The 21,819-nt window shown below is 45.0% G+C and overlaps 1 protein-coding gene across 4 annotated transcripts; it reads right to left on the bottom strand.

The window, feature by feature from the left end:
- Positions 1–750: 750 nt before the first annotated feature.
- LOC119268156 (protein kinase and PP2C-like domain-containing protein) lies at positions 751–21,482 on the bottom strand. Of its 4 annotated transcripts, none has more exons than XM_037549685.1 (12): positions 21,245–21,482; positions 20,991–21,108; positions 19,011–19,177; positions 17,891–17,958; positions 17,539–17,762; positions 16,556–16,607; positions 15,138–15,672; positions 14,993–15,062; positions 14,111–14,246; positions 13,843–13,947; positions 2,233–2,328; positions 751–1,246 (listed from the first exon to the last, which is right to left on the bottom strand). In XM_037549685.1, the coding sequence occupies exons 1-12, from the start codon at positions 21,366–21,368 to the stop codon at positions 1,052–1,054; spliced, it is 1,890 nt and encodes a 629-aa protein (XP_037405582.1). In that variant the 5' UTR covers positions 21,369–21,482; the 3' UTR covers positions 751–1,051. The 4 variants fall into 4 exon arrangements, with proteins under 4 accessions (XP_037405582.1, XP_037405581.1, XP_037405583.1 ...); XM_037549684.1 differs by having other exon boundaries at positions 14,027–14,246; positions 21,245–21,481; XM_037549686.1 differs by lacking the exon at positions 20,991–21,108 and having other exon boundaries at positions 14,027–14,246; positions 21,245–21,377.
- Positions 21,483–21,819: the final 337 nt, after the last annotated feature.

Genomic DNA, 21,819 nt, shown 5'->3' with positions numbered 1-21,819 from the left:
CGACGGGGCGAGGGGGAGAACCAGCGTTTTCGCGGGTTGGGTGAGAATTTTGCCGCGCCCCGCAAAAAATTTTACGGGTTGGACGCGTTTGTGGGGTCTGATCGAGCAACATTTTCCGCGCAAACCCGTATTTTGGCGGTTATTTTGTGGGTTAGGGCATTATACGGGCGTGGTAGAGATGCTCTAATAGGATCAGCTGCGAGGGTGAATGGGAGGTTAGCAGCTGAAACACGCCATGTTCTTCTTCCTCGGGAGAATTTGAAATTCCCCTGTAGCTCGAAACCTAGATCTCGGTAGTTCACAGAAAAGAGTACTTGACCTACCATGATACACACAACAAATTTGGAAGTCAAACTCCACACATAATCAACACTAGCCCTCGTCTACGATAAAGAAAAGAGATTGTACGAATAGTAATTTTGCGTTAGATCATATTAACTTTTTATCACCCTGACCTATGTGATGCAACTACTAAGAACGCAGTCGGACTAACAAGGGCAAGACAAAGCTTCAAACATGCAAATTGAGTGAATAATACATGTTGGCATCTCATGGAGATGTTAAAGTATATGTGGATTGCACAACCTTCTTAGTTTGGACTTTTTGTTCTACTGCTTGTTGCATCTGTGCATGAAAATGGTGTTGAAATTCATAGGAATTTTAAACATTTGCTCAAACCTCATGTTTTTACTTGTTTTGAGAAGTCCGATGCAGCATGCATCTTTATTTTTCCTAAGGAATCATTTCCTGTAAAATCCACACTCCCGTGGAGCATCCAAACAACTATGTTATACAATTCCTGCTCAGATTTCAAGATATGCCTTCCAATTCCAGTGTTTTGTATCATGTATTCCAAACAGGCCCTAGCTTGTATGCGTGGTATACAAACAAATGCTAATACAATGGAACTGCAAAATACTTGGAAGAAGAAAAATGCGCAGTCTGAACATCATTTGTCCCTTCTAGTCCAGTACAGCATGAGTACTTTGTACGCGTATATGAATGTGTGTATTGGTCATATAATCTACTGTACTTGGTAGAATGGAGGTGGCTAGTATATTCGTTCTGCTGTGGAGACAGGGCGAAGGAAGACAACGATAACAGTGATGTTGTCTTTGCTGCCCCGCGCTGAGGCCTCGGTAGCCAGCCTCTTGGAGCACATTCCAGGCTCTTTCACAGTGCCCTTGATGATGGAAAGGACATCCTCGTTGCCTACCACATCCCAGAGTCCGTCACTAGCCATGACCTACAGCACATCGAAATCAAATCAAGTTGCCACCGATGAATTCTTGATGCTACAGTCCACTGCATTCATTGCAACTTGTTAGCACCGACACTAGATATTTCTCACCAAGGTTCACGAGTATAGAATTAATTTTAAAAGACCTTATTACTAATGCATGCAACATTTTCTTTATGCAACTCAGGAACAGAACAATTTACATATTTGATCATCATATCCATGATCTTTTAAATCGTCAGATCCATGATATTTCCCCGAACATATGAATATCATCGATATGATGGATTAACCACTAAATTTTGCCTTCACTGTTTATACTGTTCCTTCTTACCCAGCTATCACTAAAGAATCTTTCTGTAAATACTTTGCCACAAAGTTTTGCCTTCATTTCACATTGTAACAGAACTCAGGCCATCCTAACCTATTATCTTTGCTTGGGCTCCACTTGGGAGCACCAGAGTTTCACACCGGTATTAAATTTACGCCTGTAATTTACTTGTCACGGGTCTTCTTCATTCAGGAAAAAAGACAACAAGAGAAGCTTTTGTATTTTAATTTACTTGAGTGCCTAGTATAAACACCCAATTCATAGGTTGCAATGTACAATTATATATTGCTAAGCATTGGTAACTAGCGCATGAAAGAAACACCATACCGAAGTAAGTACTTCAAGCTGATATAATGAAGAAATAAACATCAATGAACTAATAAGCACATGATATAATTGTGTAGTACATGCTATGTTTTAAAGGCGTCCGTAAGGCGACGCCTAGGCGTCGAGGCGCCCCCCCAGCGCTTTGGAAAATCGACCGCTTTGGGCGCCTAGGCGTCCAAAGCGCCCGCCTAGGCGTCGCCTAGGCGCCAAAGCGCCCCCCCTCCCTAAGGCGGTAAGGCGTCGCCTTAAAAACATAGAGTACATGTATAGAGCTTAATGTATTACAAAAAGATAAACTGAAAACAGCAACACAGGTAAAGCTAATGGGACAAACCAGGAACTCGTCATCAGCTGTTAAATCAGTTTCAGTTATCTCAGGCAATGCTGTCACTGCTGGCTTGAGATCGTCATCACCAATTGACCTTGTAACCTGTCAAGAAGAGACATTACTTTTTATAAACTACATTTTTTCTGTAATTTTTTCTACAAGAACAGTTCTGAAGCATCATCTTATCAGCATAAATAGGATAAGAAATGATTTTGACGCAATTAATCGCACTGATAAATCTGTAGAGGATTTCCAAAATAAACAAATATGTCTGGGTGTGGGTTCCAGGGACTGAATCAGGCCCTGCTAATCTTTCTGCCAAAGAGATCAGATGCCTTGGCTCCTAGGGACCACCGCCTCATCAGCCTCACCTACATCTTCGCCAAGTTGGTGGCGAAGACGCTGGCCAGCAGGTTGTCGCCAAGGCTGGTGACTTAGGTTGAGAGCCAATATGCGTTCATTAGGAAGCACTCCATACATAATAGCTAGGACAAACCAGGAACTCACCATCAGCTGATTAATTACCTGTATTGATATTGCCGATCCTGCCATGAATGAGAAGAAATGAGATGCTAAATTAGACCAAGTAGCTTTAGCGCATCTCCTTATTCCTCTATGCCAATCTACCTACCCCCAAACCCCACGAACCCTGGCAATTCATCCCCAAATTTCCCCATTTCGATTTCAGGGCATCACATCCCCCTCGAGTCAAGTTATTCGTTTGGCTTGCTTGCCAGCACCGTTGCTGGACCGCCGAGCAGCTCGCATGTTGGGGTCTGTGACCAGTCAGAGACAATGGCCCATCTTCTTGTTAGAGTTATATTTATGGTGGCCTTTGGCCTCCTTTGTGTATATACGATGGCTTTTGCCTCCTGATAATATAATCAAGTTGCTATTCCAACATGGTATTAGAGCTTTAGGTTTTCTTTGCCGATCAAATCTCGCGCTGACGCTGCCGGTTGCCGTCGCTGTTCCTCCCACCCACATGCTGCAGGCCTAGCCACTACATGATGTGCTCCGATGTGCTCCAGGTGAAGGCCGCCGTTCTGATCCCGATGGGCTCCATCGCTGCTGCTGCCCCCATCCATCCTGGTTCCCGTTCAGATCAGATCGGGCTGCAGCAAGTCCTTCAGATCAGGCTGCGCCTCCACCAGCAGCCACGCCTTCCTCCCCAACGCTGCGCGCTGTCGTAGGCGCCTGAATAAGGCATTCTGGCCCAGCCGCCGCATGCGCTTTCTCTGGGCTTGACGCCACCGACTTCTCCTGCGTCCGCCAAATCCCAGTGCCGGCTGCCGATTTCCCGCCGCCATCCGCCAGCTGTTCCTCTGCTCCTCCCGGTGTCTACCGCCCCCTGCCGTGGCCGCCGACTCCTGCTCCTCCCGTTTTTCGTCGCCGCCGGCAGCTTGCCGCGGGCCTTTTTCACATCCGCCGCCGGCCCCATCGACGCGGGCGTCCACTGCTGTAGTGGATGTGCGCTACTGTCTTCTTCAATCGATGGTTAGCAGTTGATCTGTTTTGAACCGGCTCAGCTCCTGTGGTCGGCTTGGCCCAGCTCCTGTGAACCGCCTCGGCTTAGCTCAGCTCCTGTGGACCACTCAGCTCAGCTCGTTTGACTGTTGTCCTACTCTCTGGCGGCGGATTTCGGCTTGGTTAGTTGCTTACAAAAACGAGCGCAATGTCTATCGACGGTGTTCCCTACATTGACCCCGTCTCACACATATCGGTGCTTAGTGCTCATCCGTCTGTGACATTGTCCCCTATGGCGTCCTCAGCAGGCTGTGTTGGGTGCTATTCGTCGACTCTTCTCACGGCTTCTGCCCGCGGTGGTGGTGTCTGCTCTACGCCGACTCCTCTCACGGCTTCCGCGCGTGGCAGTGACCGCTCTACGTCGACTCCTCTCGCGGCTTCCGCGCGCGGCTGTGACCGCTCTACGTCGACTTCTCTCGCGGCTTCCCCACGCGGCAGTGAACGCTCTACGTCGACTCCCCCAGTGGCTTCCACATGTGGCTCTACGTCGACTCGCTACTTTCAGTCGACTCTACATGCGGCTTCCACAGATGGTGGCGATTGCTCATCGTCGGCAGGTGTTTCTATCTCGACCTCTTCCACCATGTCCCTGTCTGCGCGTGATGTGCAGTTGTGATGCCTGCTTGCTACTTGGGATTCTTCGCCGACAGATGCTGCAGTTTCTGTGACTGACTCTTCTGTCACTGAGAAACCACCTTCTACCCATTCGGGTACATCCCCATGGATTCTTGATACTGGAGCGTCTTTTCATATGACTTATGATTCTTCCACTTTGACCTCCGTTTGACCTATTGAGTCTCCTTTTCGTGTTCTTATGGCTGATGGCACTCCCCTCCCTGTAGCTAGTCGAGGCACTCTTAGCACTTCTACATTTCATGTTCCCTCTGTCGCTCATGTTCCTTGACTTACCATGCAGCTCATATGTGGTGGTCAGATTGTTGACTCCAGTTGTAGGGTCATTCTCGACTTTGGTTCGTGTTCTATTCAGGATCATCGCACGGGCGCTCTGCTTAGTGCTGGGCCTCGATGCTCCGATGGCCTCTGGGAGCTTGACTGGCTTCGTCTTCCCTCCGCTGCCACTGCCGCCAGTATCGCAACCCCTGTTGATGCATCTACCGGCTCTTTTCAGCAGTGGCATCATCATCTTGGCCATTTATGTGGTTCTCATTTCTCGTCTTTGGTTCACCACGGTGTTCTGGAGTCTATCTCCGGTAACGCTTCGTTGGATTGTCTGGGTTGTAGGCTTGGTAAGCAGATTCAGCTACCTTATCTGTTAGAATAAATCCGAGGTACGCGGTCGATCCACCGAGGAACAAGCAATCACGGCACAATGACGACATCGAGATTTGTTAACGAGGTTCGGCGAACTCGCCTACTCCCCAGGGCAATGACTACGGGCGCTCCTCCCCGAGATACGGCAACACCAGCCACCCGGGTGCCAGCACAAGCCACCAGCACCCCCTTGCGAGCCTGTCGCTATCTAGTCATCATGGGTTACAACATGGGGTGCCTCCTCATATATAAGAGGCCAAGGGTACAACATGTCCGACTCCGACACTACACGTATCCTACCCACACAACAACACCAAGTCCAAACGTAACCCAACTCGTACACAATATTCGACACAAAGACAACATTATCCTCATAGTGAGTCAGTGTCCGAGCGCCCTGTTGATCTCGTTCACTCTGATGTTTGGGGTCCGGCTCCCTTCGCTTCGAAAGGGGGTTATCGCTACTATATTATCTTCATAGATGATTTTTCTCGATACACTTGGATCTATTTCATGTCTTCTCGTAGTGAGGTCTTATCTATATTGATGCGGCATACCCTACCGCAAACATGGCTAGTACACAAGTCATGATGAATAAGCCGGTCAATGACAAAGAGTTGCAGGCGACTGCGGTAGTCGTCGACAAAGGGGTGCAAACGGAGGATATTATGGATGAGGCGAAGACAGTGCGGGTCGACGAGACGAATGTCAGAAAGTTAGTTAACCGAGACAAGGACGACAAAATTATGGAGAAGATGATATATCTTAGCAAGGGAATAGATGGGAACTAGCGTATATTATGTGGTCCAGGTTTTTTGCCAATAATACACAAAGGAGCCCATGTTAATTGTGAGAAAATTGCTAGATTAGACGAGTCCATACAAGTGCATGCACGCACAACGTCGGGAAGGAATTGTTTGTTTTCTAATAATGGATTCAAAAAGGAATATCATGCATGTGTTTGGAGAAATAATAGGACGTGGAGAACATGGAGAATAAAAAGGAAAGGCCATGTATGCAACAGATTTGTTAGTTGGGTTTCATCGGATATAAGAACTCCAGTGCATGTGCTAGAAAATAGGAAGAGAAGGAGCTTGCACGTACGTGGAGATATGTTTCCAGATCGGCCGTCTATGTCCGTTTGGAAAAGGAAAACAAAGTAGCAGATTACAATGGATATGGCAAGGAGATCGGTTGCGCAAGTCACGCAAGGGATTGTACACCAACCGTTTTCCAATCAACTAGTATGGCCTGCGTGCCTTGGTTTGGCCGAACTCGTCTAAGTCGGTTTGTACCTAGGTTATATATATATTTGCTATCAAGACTTTTAGGATGAGGCTATTTTCTTTAGAGTTTAGACAGACTATGAAGCGGCCCTTTGGGCGTTCATCTTGTTTATTATTGTGAGATTTTCTATCAAGAAAATTACACTTTGGCGAGAGGATTCTCATGATCGAGAGTTTGCTAGCTATTGGCTTGAGGTCCGTCAGCGACGACGGATTGCGTGCTGGTGACGTCGACGAGAGGTGCCTTGTTTGCCGAGGTATTGCTAGTCAGTTGTTGTTACCACAGTTTCAGGTTGCATGTATCGCTCGCGTAATTGAAAACTTTTATCAGTGAAATTTAGTCGTGGTTGTTGCATCGTGAAAGATCGGGCCAAATTAGCGGCACGTCCGAGGTCGTGCTCTCATCATATATACAAAAAATATGTTGCCATGGTCCGTACCTAGTTTTCCACTCCTATTTGTGTTTTTCGCGCAGATTCAGCTGGTGAGTATATCTCCCATGCGTTGCGAGGATTCCGCAACGAGGATTCCTTGCTGAGCAGGGCACTCTTACTCAGTTCTCTTGCCCTGGTGCTCATGCTCAGAATGGTGTGGCTGAGCGCAAGCATCGTCACCTTGAGACAGCGCGTGCAATGATGATCCCACCTCACTTCTACTGCTCTACGGGGCAGTATTCATCTCGAGCGTCTTTCTGGTCGTTCTGTTGATTATTCAGCGCTTCGCTTGTTTGGTTGCGTTTGCTATGTTTTGCTTGCCCCTCGTGAACGCACCAAACTGACCGCTCGGTCTGTTGAGTGTGTTTTTCTCGGATACAGTGATGAGCAAAAGGGCTATCGGTGTTGGGATCCTGTCGGTCACATATTTCTCGGGATACAACCTTTGATGAGTCTCGTCCCTTCTACCCGCGTCCATCCTCCTCGGCCTTTTCCATGGAGGACAACTCTTTTCTTATGTTTCCGGATACATCTCCATCCATGCCCAGTATTCCTACTCCTCGTCCCACTGTTGCAGATCCGACGTCGTTCTCTCTTACAGTTTCTTCTCCCTCATCGCATGACTCTCCACCTCCATCACCGATACCTTCCCCTTCTCCACCTTCATCGCCGATACATTCCCTGTCTCCACCTCCGGTGATTCCACCTCTTCCCTCCGTTCCTTTCCATTATACTCGTCGTCCACGTGTTGTGGATGAGTCTACTGATGTGTCATCTACTTCTGGTGTGTCGTCTTCCTCCTCTCAGTTGACTTATGGTCTTCGTTCTCGGCCTTGTCCGCCCCCTAACCGATATTCTCCTTCTCGCTATGGTCTTTCGACTGTTCTTGAGCCGATTTCTTATCAAGATGTTGTTGTTCATCCTAAATGACAGTTTGCGATGGCAGAGGAGATTGCTGCCCTTGAACGCACTGGGACGTGGGATCTGGTTTCTCTTCCTCCCCGTGTTCATCCCATCTCTTGTAAGTGGGTCTTGTGGCTCGTGGCTTTCAACAGGAGCATGGTCATGATTACGATGAGACTTTTGCTCATGTTGGCCATATGACCACTGTCCGCACACTTCTCGTCGTGGCCTCTAATCGCCACAGATCCGTGTCTCAGCTTGATGGGAAGAATGCCTTTCTTAATGGTGAGTTGTGTGAGGAAGTTTATATGCAGCCACCACCTGGGTATTTAGTTCCTGATGGCATGTTTGTTGTCTTCGTCGCTCTTTCTATGGCCTTAAGCAAGCCCCCCGCGATTGGTTTAAGCGTTTTGCCTCTTGTGGTCACTGCAGCCGGTTTTTCGCCCAGTGCTCATGATCCAGCGTAGTTTGTCCACCTTTATGCTCGTGGTCGCACTCTTATTCTTCTATATGTTGATGACATGATCATTGCGACGATTCTGAGTACATTGCCTTCATCAAGGCCCGTCTCAGTGAGCAGTTTCTTATGTTGTGTTAGAATTGTGTCGAATATAGTGTACAAGGTAGGTTACAGTTGGACTTGTAGTTGTATTGTGTTTAGATAGGATATGGAGTCGTGTCCTAGTAGGACACTTGTATCCTAAGCCTCTCATATATAGCGGGGTAGACACACGATGTAACCTATGCCAACATAATAGCACAGGAACGCAGGGGAAGCCGGCAGCATGTGCCGGCATCTAGGGCGACCGGGTGCGGTATTGTAGCGATGTCATGGGAAGGAGCGCCCATAGTCAGGCCCTGGGGATGTAGCCATATCGGTGAACCACGTTAACAAATCTCGGTGTCGTGCTCGTCTGATTGCTGGTTCCTCGGATGATCGACGGTATGTCTCGGATTTATTCTGACAAGTGGTATCAGAGCTAAGGTTATTTGAAGGTCGTGGATTGTTGATTAGAGGAGGAAAAGCACTCGGCGTGGATCAACATTGTTTGTATGGAAGACGTCGCCGTAGAGCAACTTGTGCGGACAAGGGCCGATCCTACAGGTTGGCGTTCTTTTCTGGAATTGCAATAAAAGGCATAAGCATCGGCGCATTCTTTCAGCGAGACCTGATAGCTACGGTGGGGAGCGTGTATGTGGCGGCGATAGTGATTGTGCAATCAGCGGCTAGGGCAGATCGATTCGATCTGGGTGGTCAGGCAGTTGCGCGTGAGGCACGCGACCCTGTGGAGCTGTGCACTTGGTACGCTGTGCGGGCCATGGACGGGATGCTTTTAGCTGAATACGCTGGAAGCCAGATGTGTGAGTCACGAGATTTGTTTTGGAAACAAAAGGGACCGAGTCCCAGGAGGAGTCGTGTTCTCCTCGTCTCTGTTAGACGGAGACCTGCGCGCAGGTAGCAGCGATAGCAGCCGATAAGAGAGACAAAGGCACGAGGCAGTCAGATAAAATCAGCAGATGAAATCCATTGATTGATACGCATCCATTGGAAAGGCAAGGACGAAGAAAAGGCAAAGCAAGCATCGGGCATTGAGCCAGTAATGACGTGAAGACCAACAAGATTCTTTTGAATATGCAACTACTAGTGTACTCGATGTACTTGGACATCACGTGAGGAGAGCTCAGTTAATTTTTTCGCAGGGTCAGTCGTACGAAGAACCAGGGCGCCAACGGGTACCATGTTTGAGGTGAAGTTCAAGGAATTGAAAACCTTGGGTTATGGCAGACAAAGGTGGAAAATTTTGTTGGCACAATAGGGATGCTTGAAGACGTTGCGGGAAGTCATGTCAGTTAAGATGGAATTATCATGTGATGGATGGAAATTCACAGAATGATTTGGGAGCTTGGGCCGGACTAGACAGTCTGATGGATCGACGCAAGTTCGTTGGTACAGAAGACGGTGGTGGGATCGCGACAACGACATAGGAGCGTGAAGCTGATGGTGACCGTCTTCTGGGCATGGAAACACGTGGCGCGGGCCCGAGGGCTTGTGCGGCTTCGACAAGACTATGGCGCGGGGTTGATTCAAGACGGTGCGCACATGAGAGCTTGAAGTCGACGGAGCGCAAGGGTGGACTGATCATCTACCATGGAGTCATGTTGAAGGTGGAGCTGGATTGAGGGGCTACGGTGTAAAAGATCTAGAGAATCGAAGCCTATTCAGGCAGGAAAAAAGCAAGAGGCACGTAGTTCGGACTGGAGCCTAGTGGTCTAACGGAAGTGTGAAACGCGTCATCGGTCAGCGATGATCGGTGGCATTCTGCAGTGGGGTTGAGTCATGTGGGTTCGCGACCCTTGAGACTCGACCAGGACAGCGGAGGCTTGACGCGGTAATAGCGGTGAGGCGTGCGGTATGCATGGCATGGAGACGGGCCAGGGCTCTGGTGGTCATACATGTGGTGAGACAACTGCGAATTTGGCTCGAGATGACTACAAGCAATGGTGAAATTCCTTCAAGTTTCAGACAGGCGGTCAAGGAAGAGAAGTGATGTTGAGTTCAGGTAACTCTTATGTGTGACACCCAATATGTGAGTTGTTCACTTTCACGCAGGTCAGTGATCAGTGTGTGATGGCGTTGGACGGATACTCTGGAAGTTAGGAGCACAGACTAGAGTAAAGAGGAACTTAATTTTGCTCGAGCATTGACTGTGATCAAGAAAAGAAGGGACTACAAGTTGCAGGTGGAGTCATATGGAGTCTTTGGAGTAGCAGCCGTACTCATGGGATAAGCTCAAGTCCAATGTACATGAAAGTTTGACGCATTGACGAATTCAAGGTGGTGGAGAATATTCACCAAGGTGGAGTTTGTTAGAATTGTGTCGAATATAGTGTACAAGGTAGGTTACAGTCAGACTTGTAGTTGTATTGTGTTTAGATAGGATATGGAGTCAGTGTCCTAGTAGGACACTTGTATCCTAAGCCTCTCATATATAGCGGGGTAGACACACGATGTAACCTATGCCAACATAATAGCACAGGAACGCAGGAGAAGCCGGCGGCATGTGCTGACGTCCAAGGCACCGGCGTCCAAGGCGACCGGGTGCGGTATTGTAGCGATGTCATGGGGCGGAGCGCCCATAGTCAGGCCCCAGGGATGTAGCCATATCGTGAACCTCGTTAACAAATCTCGATGTCGTGCTCGTGTGATTGCTTGGTCCTCAAATGATCGACGGCACGTCTCGGATTTATTCTAACATGCTGATCTTGGTCCTCTTCATTACTTTCTTGGGACTGAGGTTTCCTCCACCTCTGATGGCTTTTTTATTTCCCAAGAAAAGTATCTCCAGGATCTTGTTTGTGCGGCTCTTAGTGATGAACGCACTGTTGAGACTCCTATGGAGCTCAATGTTAACCTCCGCTCTTCTGATGGTGAGCTCTTGTCTGATCCGACGCATTATCGTCATCTTGTTGGGAGTCTTGTCTATCTTGTTGTCACTCGTCCGGATATCTCCTATTTTGTCCATATATTCTGAATCAGTTTGTTTCCGCTCCCACTTCAGTTCATTATAGACACCTTCGTGTTCTACGATATCTTCCTGGCACGATCTCTCATCGTCTTTTTCCCCGTTCCAGTTCGTTACAGCTCCAGGCCTATTCGGATGCTACGTGGGCTAGTGCGTGGGCTAGTGATCCTTCGGATCGCCGTTCACTTTCTGCTCATTGTGTCTTTCTTGGTGGTTCTCTTATTGCCTGGAAGACGAAGAAACGGACTGCAGTTTCCTGTTCGAGCGCAGAGGCCGAGTTGAGAGCTATGGCTCTTCTGACGACGGAGGTGACTTGATTACGATGGTTACTGGAGGATTTTGGTGTTTCTGTTACTACACCTACCACCCTCTTGTCCGACAGTACAGGTGCTATCAGTATTGCACGGGACCCCGTGAAGCATGAGCTTACCAAGCATATCGGTGTTGATGCTTCTTATGTGCGTGCTGCTATGCAGGATCATGTTATTGCTCTTCAGTATGTGCCCTCTGAGTTACAGCTAGCAGACTTCTTCACGAAGGCCCAGACTAGAGCGCAACATAGATTTCACCTCTCCAAACTAAGTGTTGTGGATCCACCATGAGTTTGAGGGGGGGGGGGTGTTACAGTTATATTTATGATGGCCTTTGGCCTTTTGCATTCTGGCCTTTGGCCTCCTCTGTACATGCGTTCTGCCCTTTGGCCTCCTCTGTACATGTATATATGATGGCTTTTGCCTCATGATAATATGATCAAGTTGTTATTCCAACACTCCTAACCTCCTATTCTTTCTCCTTCCATAATCTTGGTCACTTGGTGCATCTGGGAGCATCGCAGCGCAATCATCTTTGACGACGGTCAACTCAGCTTAGCTCATCTATTTGACACGATCAAGATGGAAGCCATCAATGGGTGACAGCGGGGCGAGGGGTCTGGTGGCTTTGCTCCCGGCGAGGGCGGTGTCTAGTGATTACAGGTGTCATGTTGTAATTCACCCGGTGTTGCCCTTCTTAGTGCTTGCACAAACTCTTCTTTCTATCAATGCATCAAGATGCAAGGCTTTTGCATTTTCTCAAAAAATAAATAAATAGAGTAGAATAATCTACATCAGGCGAGTTCTGCATCCGTAAAGAAATCTTCAAACATACTTTCCATGTTGAATGTGAAGATCTAGGTGATGCATAACTACTGGAAATAGAAGATGAGAAAATGTAAGAGAAACTGCGTACATTTCCAATAGGAGCATGCTTTACTTTGAACTACACCTAAGTTACAGCTGGAAAAGCTTTTATAGGAAGAAGTTTGCAAGGTAAGGTAGCTCATCTGTTATGTCAAATTGGATTCAAAGGTTTTATAAGCGAAGTAAAGGTGTATTTATATAACTGGGTCTTAAACATTCAATAGGACCGTTTTGAAGTAGATATTTATGTTCTTCATCACAAATTATAGCACAGGACATCTAGTGTGAAGCATTCAGCAAGCATATATATAGTCAATCTTCCCAGTTTTGCTGCTGCCATGGACAGATTGCTGGGATTTCTTACTGTATGAATATGTATGTAATTATCTGACTTTGAAGTGCTAAACAGTCCAAGAGGCTATTTACAACATAAATAAAGTATAAACAGAAATAGGTGGGGCCATCATACATTGACCGTTTACCATTGAACGTTTCCTTCAAATTAATTGACAAACAAAAAAGCTTAATCTCAACTTATGTGGGAGCTAGATTAAGTTACTAATCTCGCAATATATCTATGCATTTGCCATAAACTGGGGCTCCTTGATTTCCAGTGCATAAATTAAAAACATATTTGAATATGCTTTTCAAAATTTCTAGTTTCTGGGTGGGTACCCCCAGACCCCAGTACACTCCGCGTTCTTAACCTTCAAAATAGTCTAAAACGAACCTCAAACTTTCAAAACCTTCCCTTTAATCCTATGTGGCTCCCACGTATCGATGCGGATAATCCTCACCACCCTTCTTAACCAAACAGAGTACTGGACTAGTTTTCCTGAAGACCTAAACCAGTCATTGTGTGCTAATGGCGCTAGGCCTGCTCGAGGTGGACCCTGGCCCGAAGAGGCGAAGGGCTCGATGGAAGCCACATGCCAAAGGCAGGCAGGAAAAAAACTGGGAGATAGGTTTTTTCTTTAGAGGGAAATTGATTTATTTAGTCTCTGCTTCATGATAAGATATGAATGCAATCTATTTTATAGGGATGGCTAAAATTAAACCTAAGAAAAGGAACTAATCATTCAAATCATAGAGACAATAGTAATTAAGTAACTATTGCCTTGCCCCTTGGTGGCCTCCTATTGGGATGTACGGATATGACATGATAGCTATAATCTTGAATCTCGACAAAAAAATTAACCCTGTAGCTGCAGATGCCGTGTTAGTTAGAACTCAACATGCATTAGATTAAGATTTGTTCCTTTCCTTAATCATGTTATATGTCGGATCTCACAGAACACTTAAGTATACCTCCAAAGTGGAAATTAACTTTAGATGTGTTTTAATAGGTGTTTCTGCAATGTAGTACATACCACAGAAACATGATGTTTTTTTTAAGAAACAGTAAGATATTTGTTGCTAAATGCAAAAGGTTGATCAGTTCAGTGTGCTCAAGTTGGTACATGTGTGAGAAAAAGCAAAACAAAGTGAGCACCTGAAGAGCAGCTGCACCGACTCGCCATGTATCTATTTGCCATCTGACTTCAGCCCCTTCCTTTATAACACGCTCTCTTTCCTTGGGGCAACTAGCAACATGATCCTATCAAAACAAAATAAAAAGGAAATTGCATTATATACTAATTTGTACTATGAGAAAAGAAAAGAGAATTGATGCCAACCCTAGTCACAGGAAATGGTTTGCCAGCACGGCTGAGAATTGCTCGGCAATCACCAGCATTTGCTACAAAAAGTTTGTTTCTCACTATCAATGCTGTCACTGCCGTGCAACCAGGATGCCAGTCTTTCTGGATTATCCTTTTTGACTTCCGGTGAGCAATTAACTCTTCTCTAAATGCTGTGTCACTCCTTACAAATGCTTCTGCAAGGGCATCAATCGGGCTACACAGAACAACAAATCCATGAAAATTAAGAACAGAAAAAAAAGAGAGAAGTGCATATTTAAACCCCCGACACTTGCCCTAGTCTAATTTACAACCCCCAACTCCAATATCGTCTACATTACAACCCCGAAATCTTAAAACCGGCCAGGATTCAACCCTCCCCTCCCTGTTGACCGGTTTTGACCCCTTGACCATCCAGTTAGCAAAAAAAGTTCAAAATTTCCAAACAAAATCAAAAAAAATCCAGGAAAAAAGTTTAAAAAACTGGAAAAAAAAATCAGGGCTGTATTCTGAAAAATCTGTAAAATCAAAAAAAATCACAACCTTTTCAAGATGCTTAGTATTGTTTTCTTGATTTAATAGAATTTTTTTCTGGGAAAAAATTTTTTTGACTAAATTTGGGCAGAAAATTCTGCAAAAAATGGGTTCTTACTTTTTTATTTTTATTTTACAATTTTTTTGTTTTTTCCAGTTTTTTTATTTATAGATTTTTCCCATTTTCCCTGGGTGCTTTTATTTTTACCGGTTTTTTCTGGAAATTTTAATTTTTTGCTGATGTGGTTTGCTGGCTGGATGGTCAATGGGGAGGGGAGGGTTGAATCCTGGTCGGTTTTAAGAGTTGGGGGCTGTAATGTAGACGCGGTATTGGAGTTAGAGGTTTTAAATTAGACTAGGGCAAGAGTTGGGGGTTGAAATATGCACTCTCTTGGGAAAAAAAATAGATAGTTTGTATTCAACCCGAACCTGGCAGTGTGTCCAAATTGCTTGAGAAATCCAGGAACTGCTCGGACAGAAAACTCAGCAGCTGCCGCACCTGTAAGAATATTGTGTAATGTATGCTAATGCAAACCTGGTAAAAATCAAAACGTAGACTTAAGAAACACTGAACCTCTGTGTCCATCAAAAATGCCAAAGGAATGCACGTCTTTTTCTTTAGACATGCAGGTAAGCATAAAATGAGTATCTTCCATTGTTTCTCTTCGTCCACATGTTGCAAAAGATCCCCAGCTCAAAGTTGGACGATACACAGAGACAGAGGACTGATCAAATGAACTAGACCAAGGATTCACTGCGTAGTCTAATTTGTTTGCTTTCTTTGTTAACAGTTCCCCTTGGTTAAACCAGTTTAATGCTTCTTGATAATGGTGTACTTCTGCCTTCCTGTTTCGACTCAAGTTCACTGAACCAGATGATAGAGGGCAAGAATATGTAACTAAATGCTTCTGTATTACATTTAACTCTTCAATTATATCTCCAAATGATGGTCTTCGTTCAGGATCAGAATCCCAGCTGCACTGAATAAGTGACAAGAGACTTGGTGGAGAGCCAGACTCTGGAAGGGCCAGAGCAGGGCGCAATCCTTGAGAAACAACAGCTGATGTAAGTTGCTGTTCAGTGTAAGTCATTTCAAGAATGGTGTGTGCCTAAAGAAAGATAGAGCGAGCTGTTATTTGCAGAGAACATAAAATGCTCAGCTTAGCTAGCCATAGGTAACTATAATTATGATGTGGGTCTAGAGACTAGCATGATGTGGTCAAGTAGCTCCATATGGATATGTGCATTTTATATCACATATCTGTATCTGAGCCCATCAATGCATTTTCACCCAGCAACTTCTTTCAGTTGTTCACCGCAGATTAAAAAGCAGCCAAGCCTACCTAACCTTTGTGTATATTGCATGCTGAACTTGCCCAGTCCTGGATCAAATCAAAGCGGGTTGTGGGAAAAGCTAGCTAATACTTAGTTTTCGTGTGGAAGGGAAGGGTGACTAATGGAGAAGTCAGCTTCACCAGAGTTCAATTTTCAAGATGGATGGAACTAATTGATCTTCGGCTGATGCATGTGCAATGCACGTGAACTCCACGCCGAATGGGATCTTCACCAGAGTTCGATTTTCAAGATGGATGGAACTAATTGATCTTCGCCTGATGCATGTGCAATGCACGTGAACTCCATGCCAAATGGGATCAACCTGCCAGTCAAGCAAAACTAGCCAGGCCGCAAGCTTCAGAACTGTGACGAACCACATAAACAAGCTGTTGGGTGAAAATGTGCAATTTACATGTTTATGGACTTACTTGACCAAACCACAAGTTTAGGGATCTACCATGTGATTACTCCATTTAAGAGTTCTATACTGGCTGGCCTTTTAAATGTTAGATTAGGAAGAAATCATTAAAACAAAAACAAAAAAACTAATTTGATAGAATACCAAAGCAATCATACAAAACACAAATAGTCCATAGTATGGCTGTTTATGAAATGAGCCACAACACTGGAGTTATTGAACAAGCAACAAAAATGAACCTGTGCTTCTGCTCGCAGATCAGTGTAAGGCACAACACCAGTAAGAAGCTCGCTGTAAAATGATAAAATTAAAAGGGAAATCAGGGAGTAACATCTAAAAATACAAAATTATAAATATCTTCTGTTATGGAGCATGAACTATCTGCCTAAAACATGACAACAAATTCCTATGGCAAACCTGGCCCGGTGGTTATGGAAAAATAAAAGGGGAAGAGGAGAAAATAGGTAGGGGAGTATGAGAATAGCCCCTTAGAGATGGGAGATTTAGTAAAAAAATTGGCTCCAAATAAATCTCATTAGGGCACCAAGAGATGAGAACACCAGGAGACACAAAAATATTGCTTCATCATAATTGATCTTTTGCAACGTGATTTTGAAACCGATGGTTTTTGCAATGTCACTAATTGTTACTGTGATTTAGTTTTGTTTTCATGTTACACCTACTTTCCCTCGAAATTAATGGGCATACACATATATAACCCAAGAAACCTCAATTAGACATGTGTATAACATCACTTTAATATCCAAACAAAAAATGAATATAAAGTCAATGTGTTTGACAAAGAAAAGAGAACGCGGTACTCGAAATAACATAATTTTTCAGTAATAGTTATTCCCCTGAACACAGTGTGAATGCAGCACTAATGACATGCCACAGAAGTGCCACACTAACATCATTATCCAACATGTGTTTGACACGATATATGACGTCAAGTACAATATGCAACATGGATTTATGTGGGATATGGCACTCCCTCCAATATAGATATGGTATCTGCACTAATCTAAAATCTTCTGAGATGTCAAATTGTGGATAAAACGAGCAGTCTTAGAAGCGACACCAGTTGAAGCATTCGGTCAACAGGATATAGATACAAAGATTTCATATTTTTTTTCAGGCAATGTAGTATGGACTGTAATTATATGACAGGAACAATTGGATAGGGCCGGTTTAAATTAATTCCATAAGAAAAATGTCTTACTTTATTGATATTGCAAAGCTGTAAACATCTGATTTTTCTGTATGTAAATCCTTTCTCAAAATTTCTGGTGCCATGTAAATTAGTGTCCCAACCATATTCTTTTTATAGAAACCACCGGTAGGCTTGCCAGATGATTTCCAGTTCTCAGCTGAAACACTTTTAATATCCTTCTGGTACATAGCCAAGCCAAAATCAGCTAGATGTGGAAGGAGGTCTTTATCTAGCTGTACAGAATTATAGAAAAATCAATGCATTAAAAAAAGATAAGAAAATCCTTATGTGCTCAAAGAATGTAATTCAACAGTCTGACAACTGTCTGACACAAAGATACAAGAAAAATGCAAGGACATACCAAAATATTTGCTGGTTTTATATCTCTGTGCACTATCCCAAGAATTTGTAGGTATTGGAGAGTCTTTGCTGTAACAGTACAGTGTAAAGCAATGTCAAATTGGTAATTCAAGTGTTTTGCAAGAGCTGACATCCAACACTGATTAGATCCAGCATAATGTTACCTAGAAAGAATAAAGAAAATTAAGCCATGCATTACTATTTCTGAAATAGATAAACATCGGTGCTTCCTATAATTAACCTCACTGCTTAGTCGATCTAGTCATTGTCTTTGTATTTTATATGGTGAGAACATTATTTTCTGTTTAAGTCTATTTAAAATTACAACGAATCTGTTCTTGCTTAACTTTGGTACTACATGAACTTGCCTTGTTATTGAAGCAACATAACAGAACAACTTAGTACATAAAAAAAGTTGTACAATGTGCACAGTGATGTGTAAAAATCTTCCTAAAGTACCAGGGTCAAAAAGAAGTGCAAGTGAAAGTACAAGGTTCTCTTATTTGGACTTAAATGCTACCAACAGTTTTTGTCGTTTATTCACCCTGGGATATGGTGAGATCTGAAGGACTGGAATATCAACAAAGATTTGGTCATGGACAGGGGTGCGTAGAAGTTAGCTATCCACGTGCCAGAACCACGACTTGGTTTCGATATCTTATGGGTTTCAACTCTAGCATACCCCCAACTTGTTTGGGACTGAAAGGCTTTGTATTCACCCTTGGATAAGAATTAACAGATGAAACTGCTAAAAATACCCCCGAGTCAAGAAAAGAGATATGTATAAAAAACGTGTAGAAAATATATTCAAGAAAACAGATACATGTGATCGTTTACAGCTATGTACAAAAAGTATAATTGCAGGTAACGCAAGCTTCTAAAAAACTGGTTCTGCATAAAATTCAAACCAAGATATACACTTTATTCTAACAGCTGAAAACATAATACTCCCTCCGTCCCAAATTACTTGTCTTAGATTTGTCTAGATACGGATATATCTAGACACATTTTAGTGTTAGATACATCCGTATCTAGACAAATCTAAGACAAGATTTTTGGGACGGAGGTAATATATGTTAAACACAAACTCAAGGAAAACTATAACTGTAACAAACTGGGACCTAGATAGCTGGCAATCGTGACCACTTGCTGGATAGAAGGGCTCCACTCCTCAACATGTATCTTGTCTGCTAAGTTTGGAGGCTCAAAATATTCGAAGAACATCAAGTAATTTGGAGGACGTGCATGTGCTGCAATGAGTTTCGCCAACCCTGGATGATCCAGCTCACTGCATATAAATTGAAATCCACAAATTAATCCAAGAAATTAGAGAGCAGCTAATGGTAATCCTAAAAGATGTTAGCAGCTTCTTCAGGATATAAGAATCATTTCTGACCAAAAGTTGAATGCAGCAGTAACCAGAGTTCATATTATCACGATGTAGATCATAGTGTCGGCCCAGTGGGAACCAGGGTACCACGGGCCACCTGCCTACGGCCCAGGAAAGGCCGCTTGGCCCAAGTTATAGGGCGGCCCACCAACGGGCGCCACGAGCCAGCAGTCTCGCGAGGGGCTCCCTCTCGCGAAGGACTTCACCGATTCCACCACCACTACAGGCGGCCTTGCGAGGCGCCCTCTCTTGAGGCCTCCCGAGGAAGCCTGCAGAGCGGGTGCCGCCTGTCACGTGGGTGACGTTGATAAAGCAGGCGCCAGCCTGCGTGGCCAGGACAGTTTCCCCTTTGGTGCTAAGGGAGCAGCTGTGCCAACCTGCCCCCAAAGCAAGTCCCAAGGGTTTCTCCTTTGTTGATAGAAGACCAAGATGGTGGAGCGGCAGGACGGAGGTCATCGTGGAGCCCCTGGCGCGTCATGGATAGCACCTTTTGCAGGCAAAGACCACCTTTCGTCAGGAGAAGCACCGGCGCCTGTCCCCTTTCAAATGCCGCCCTGTCGTAGCCCTTTCCCTCTCATATTTTCGAGGAAGAGGCCCAAGGCATCTATTTAAGGGGCAGTGTGGCCACCATAGCAAGGGATCGGCTCATCGCCTCCTGCCAAAACCCTAGCGCCATTGCTAGCACTCTCGAGCTCCGGCTCATCTTGTAGCTCCAGGAGCACAGTCCACAAGCAAATACAACCAAGCAGGAGTAGGTTATTACACCGCAAGGTGGCCCGAACCTGGGTAACTCTCTGTGTCCTCGCCATGCCTAGCTCGTAGCCTCATAGACACAAAGCCAGGCCCCCAGATCTTGAACCAGGGTTTTTGGAGGATTTCCCATGGCTCAGAATCAATCCCCCGACACATAGTATTGAACGATATTAAGATACTATGTGAGAGAAAAGATATGAATCACGCCATGTATCATAATCTGATGCTACCACTATCATATCGTGCTAGAGATCAAAGCGCCGTTAGAATCGTGAAACATATCAGGTATTAACCATGAGGTGTATTAAGCATTTAATATTATTCTTAGACCACTATAAAAAATAATCAGATTGTTCTTGGACCATGAGGTGTATTATGTCAATATTAAATGTTTAATACACATCATGGTCTAAGAACAATACAATTAAAGAGCCGTTAAAATAATTTGTCCTCCATAAATTAATTTTGTAATTTATAAAATAATTATCTTTAAATATACAAATTTCATGACATCGGTGATCCTACGATACGACATTGCCAACAAAAAACGAGAGTACCTACTATCCCCGTACCAAAATCTTGGCAACAACCACTAACAAAACACGCCTTTCATTACAGTTTGGAACCATACATAATATTGCATGCTTTCTACAATATAGAACTTATTATTCGTTATGAGAATAACATGCTGCAATGTTATTCCAGTCGTGTGAGCAGAGCTCTAATGAACGCACAACTTGGGTTCAATTTTCTATGCCAAGCTTTTAGCTCCTACAACTAGATGGCAGCACAAGCACACTAGCTCATCCTCTCCATAATTCCCAATCAGACGTCTCTTGCAAGCTAGCAAATGCGCATCAATTTTGAGCAATGGCTTCCCTTGCAGCCATTGGGAATATGGGGAATTTGTTAGGCAATAACGCATGCGCGCTGGAGTAGTGAAAGAGAGACTACCGACCATAGAAGCTGGAGCTGGTAATGGAACTTATCGAGGTCGTCGAAAGTGGACAACACGGGCTTCTTCGCCGCCGCACGCTCGCCCCCCAATTGCGCCTCGTACACCGTGCTCTCCGCCCCTGCACGGCGCCTCATGTGACGCCACATCGTCGTACCATTTCCCCTCCCCCCGTCGCCACACACCATTCCTCACAAATCAAAACAATGGGCGGGGGAGGAGGGGGGGAGGAGAAAGAAGGATGGGGCGGGGGTTACCTCGGGCGATGGGGGAGAGAAGGGAGAAGGACGCGGCGGGGAGGTGGAGCGGGATGGCGTCGCTACGGCAGCATCCGCGCACGCAACGGTTGGTATCCTCCGGCGGCACCTCCAGCAGACCCATCGGCGCCGCCTCGACCTCCTCGTCGGCGTTGTGTCGCCTGGGAGATGAGTTAATTGAATCTCGACTGGTGTGGGTGGGGAAGGGAAGACGGCGTTGCGACGGAAAGGCCAACGGTTCGACTGTGACTGGATCTGTTGACTTGGCTTGTTTCCAACAGCATCTCCAAAAGCATTCCTAAACGCATATTTTATTATTATTATTTTGAGATACGCAAATTGCGTACCTTAGCTTATACTCTTTCCGTTTTAGTTCTAGATATATCTATATCTGCGACAAGTAATTCGGAACGGAGGGAGTAGAAGAGAGAAAACAATATACAAGAATATTTTGTACACAGTCAACAGCCACATGCCGACTGAGGGCACGCAAAACTCCAACTCCACACGCTACATTAACTCCTCACAAAATGATTTCAACTCCACGTCCTCCCGCTATCGCCCAAGTGCGAAGC

The sequence above is a fragment of the Triticum dicoccoides genome, chromosome 3A (assembly GCF_002162155.2).
Source record: "Triticum dicoccoides isolate Atlit2015 ecotype Zavitan chromosome 3A, WEW_v2.0, whole genome shotgun sequence".
Taxonomy (NCBI): Eukaryota; Viridiplantae; Streptophyta; class Magnoliopsida; order Poales; family Poaceae; genus Triticum; species Triticum dicoccoides.
This window is presented reverse-complemented; position numbering and strand designations above follow the sequence as displayed.

Bases quoted from the DNA above. Each gene is read 5' to 3' on its own strand.
- LOC119268156 (XM_037549684.1), bottom strand. From the start codon at position 21,368: ATGGGTCTGCTGGAGGTGCCGCCGGAGGATACCAACCGTTGCGTGCGC. The intron at 17,763-17,890 runs GTATGTCCTTGC...AATTCTGTACAG, and splicing joins TAAAACCAGCAAATATTTTG to CTAGATAAAGACCTCCTTCC. The intron at 2,329-13,842 runs GTGCTCACTTTG...TCTTCTTGACAG, and splicing joins TCGGTGCAGCTGCTCTTCAG to GTTACAAGGTCAATTGGTGA.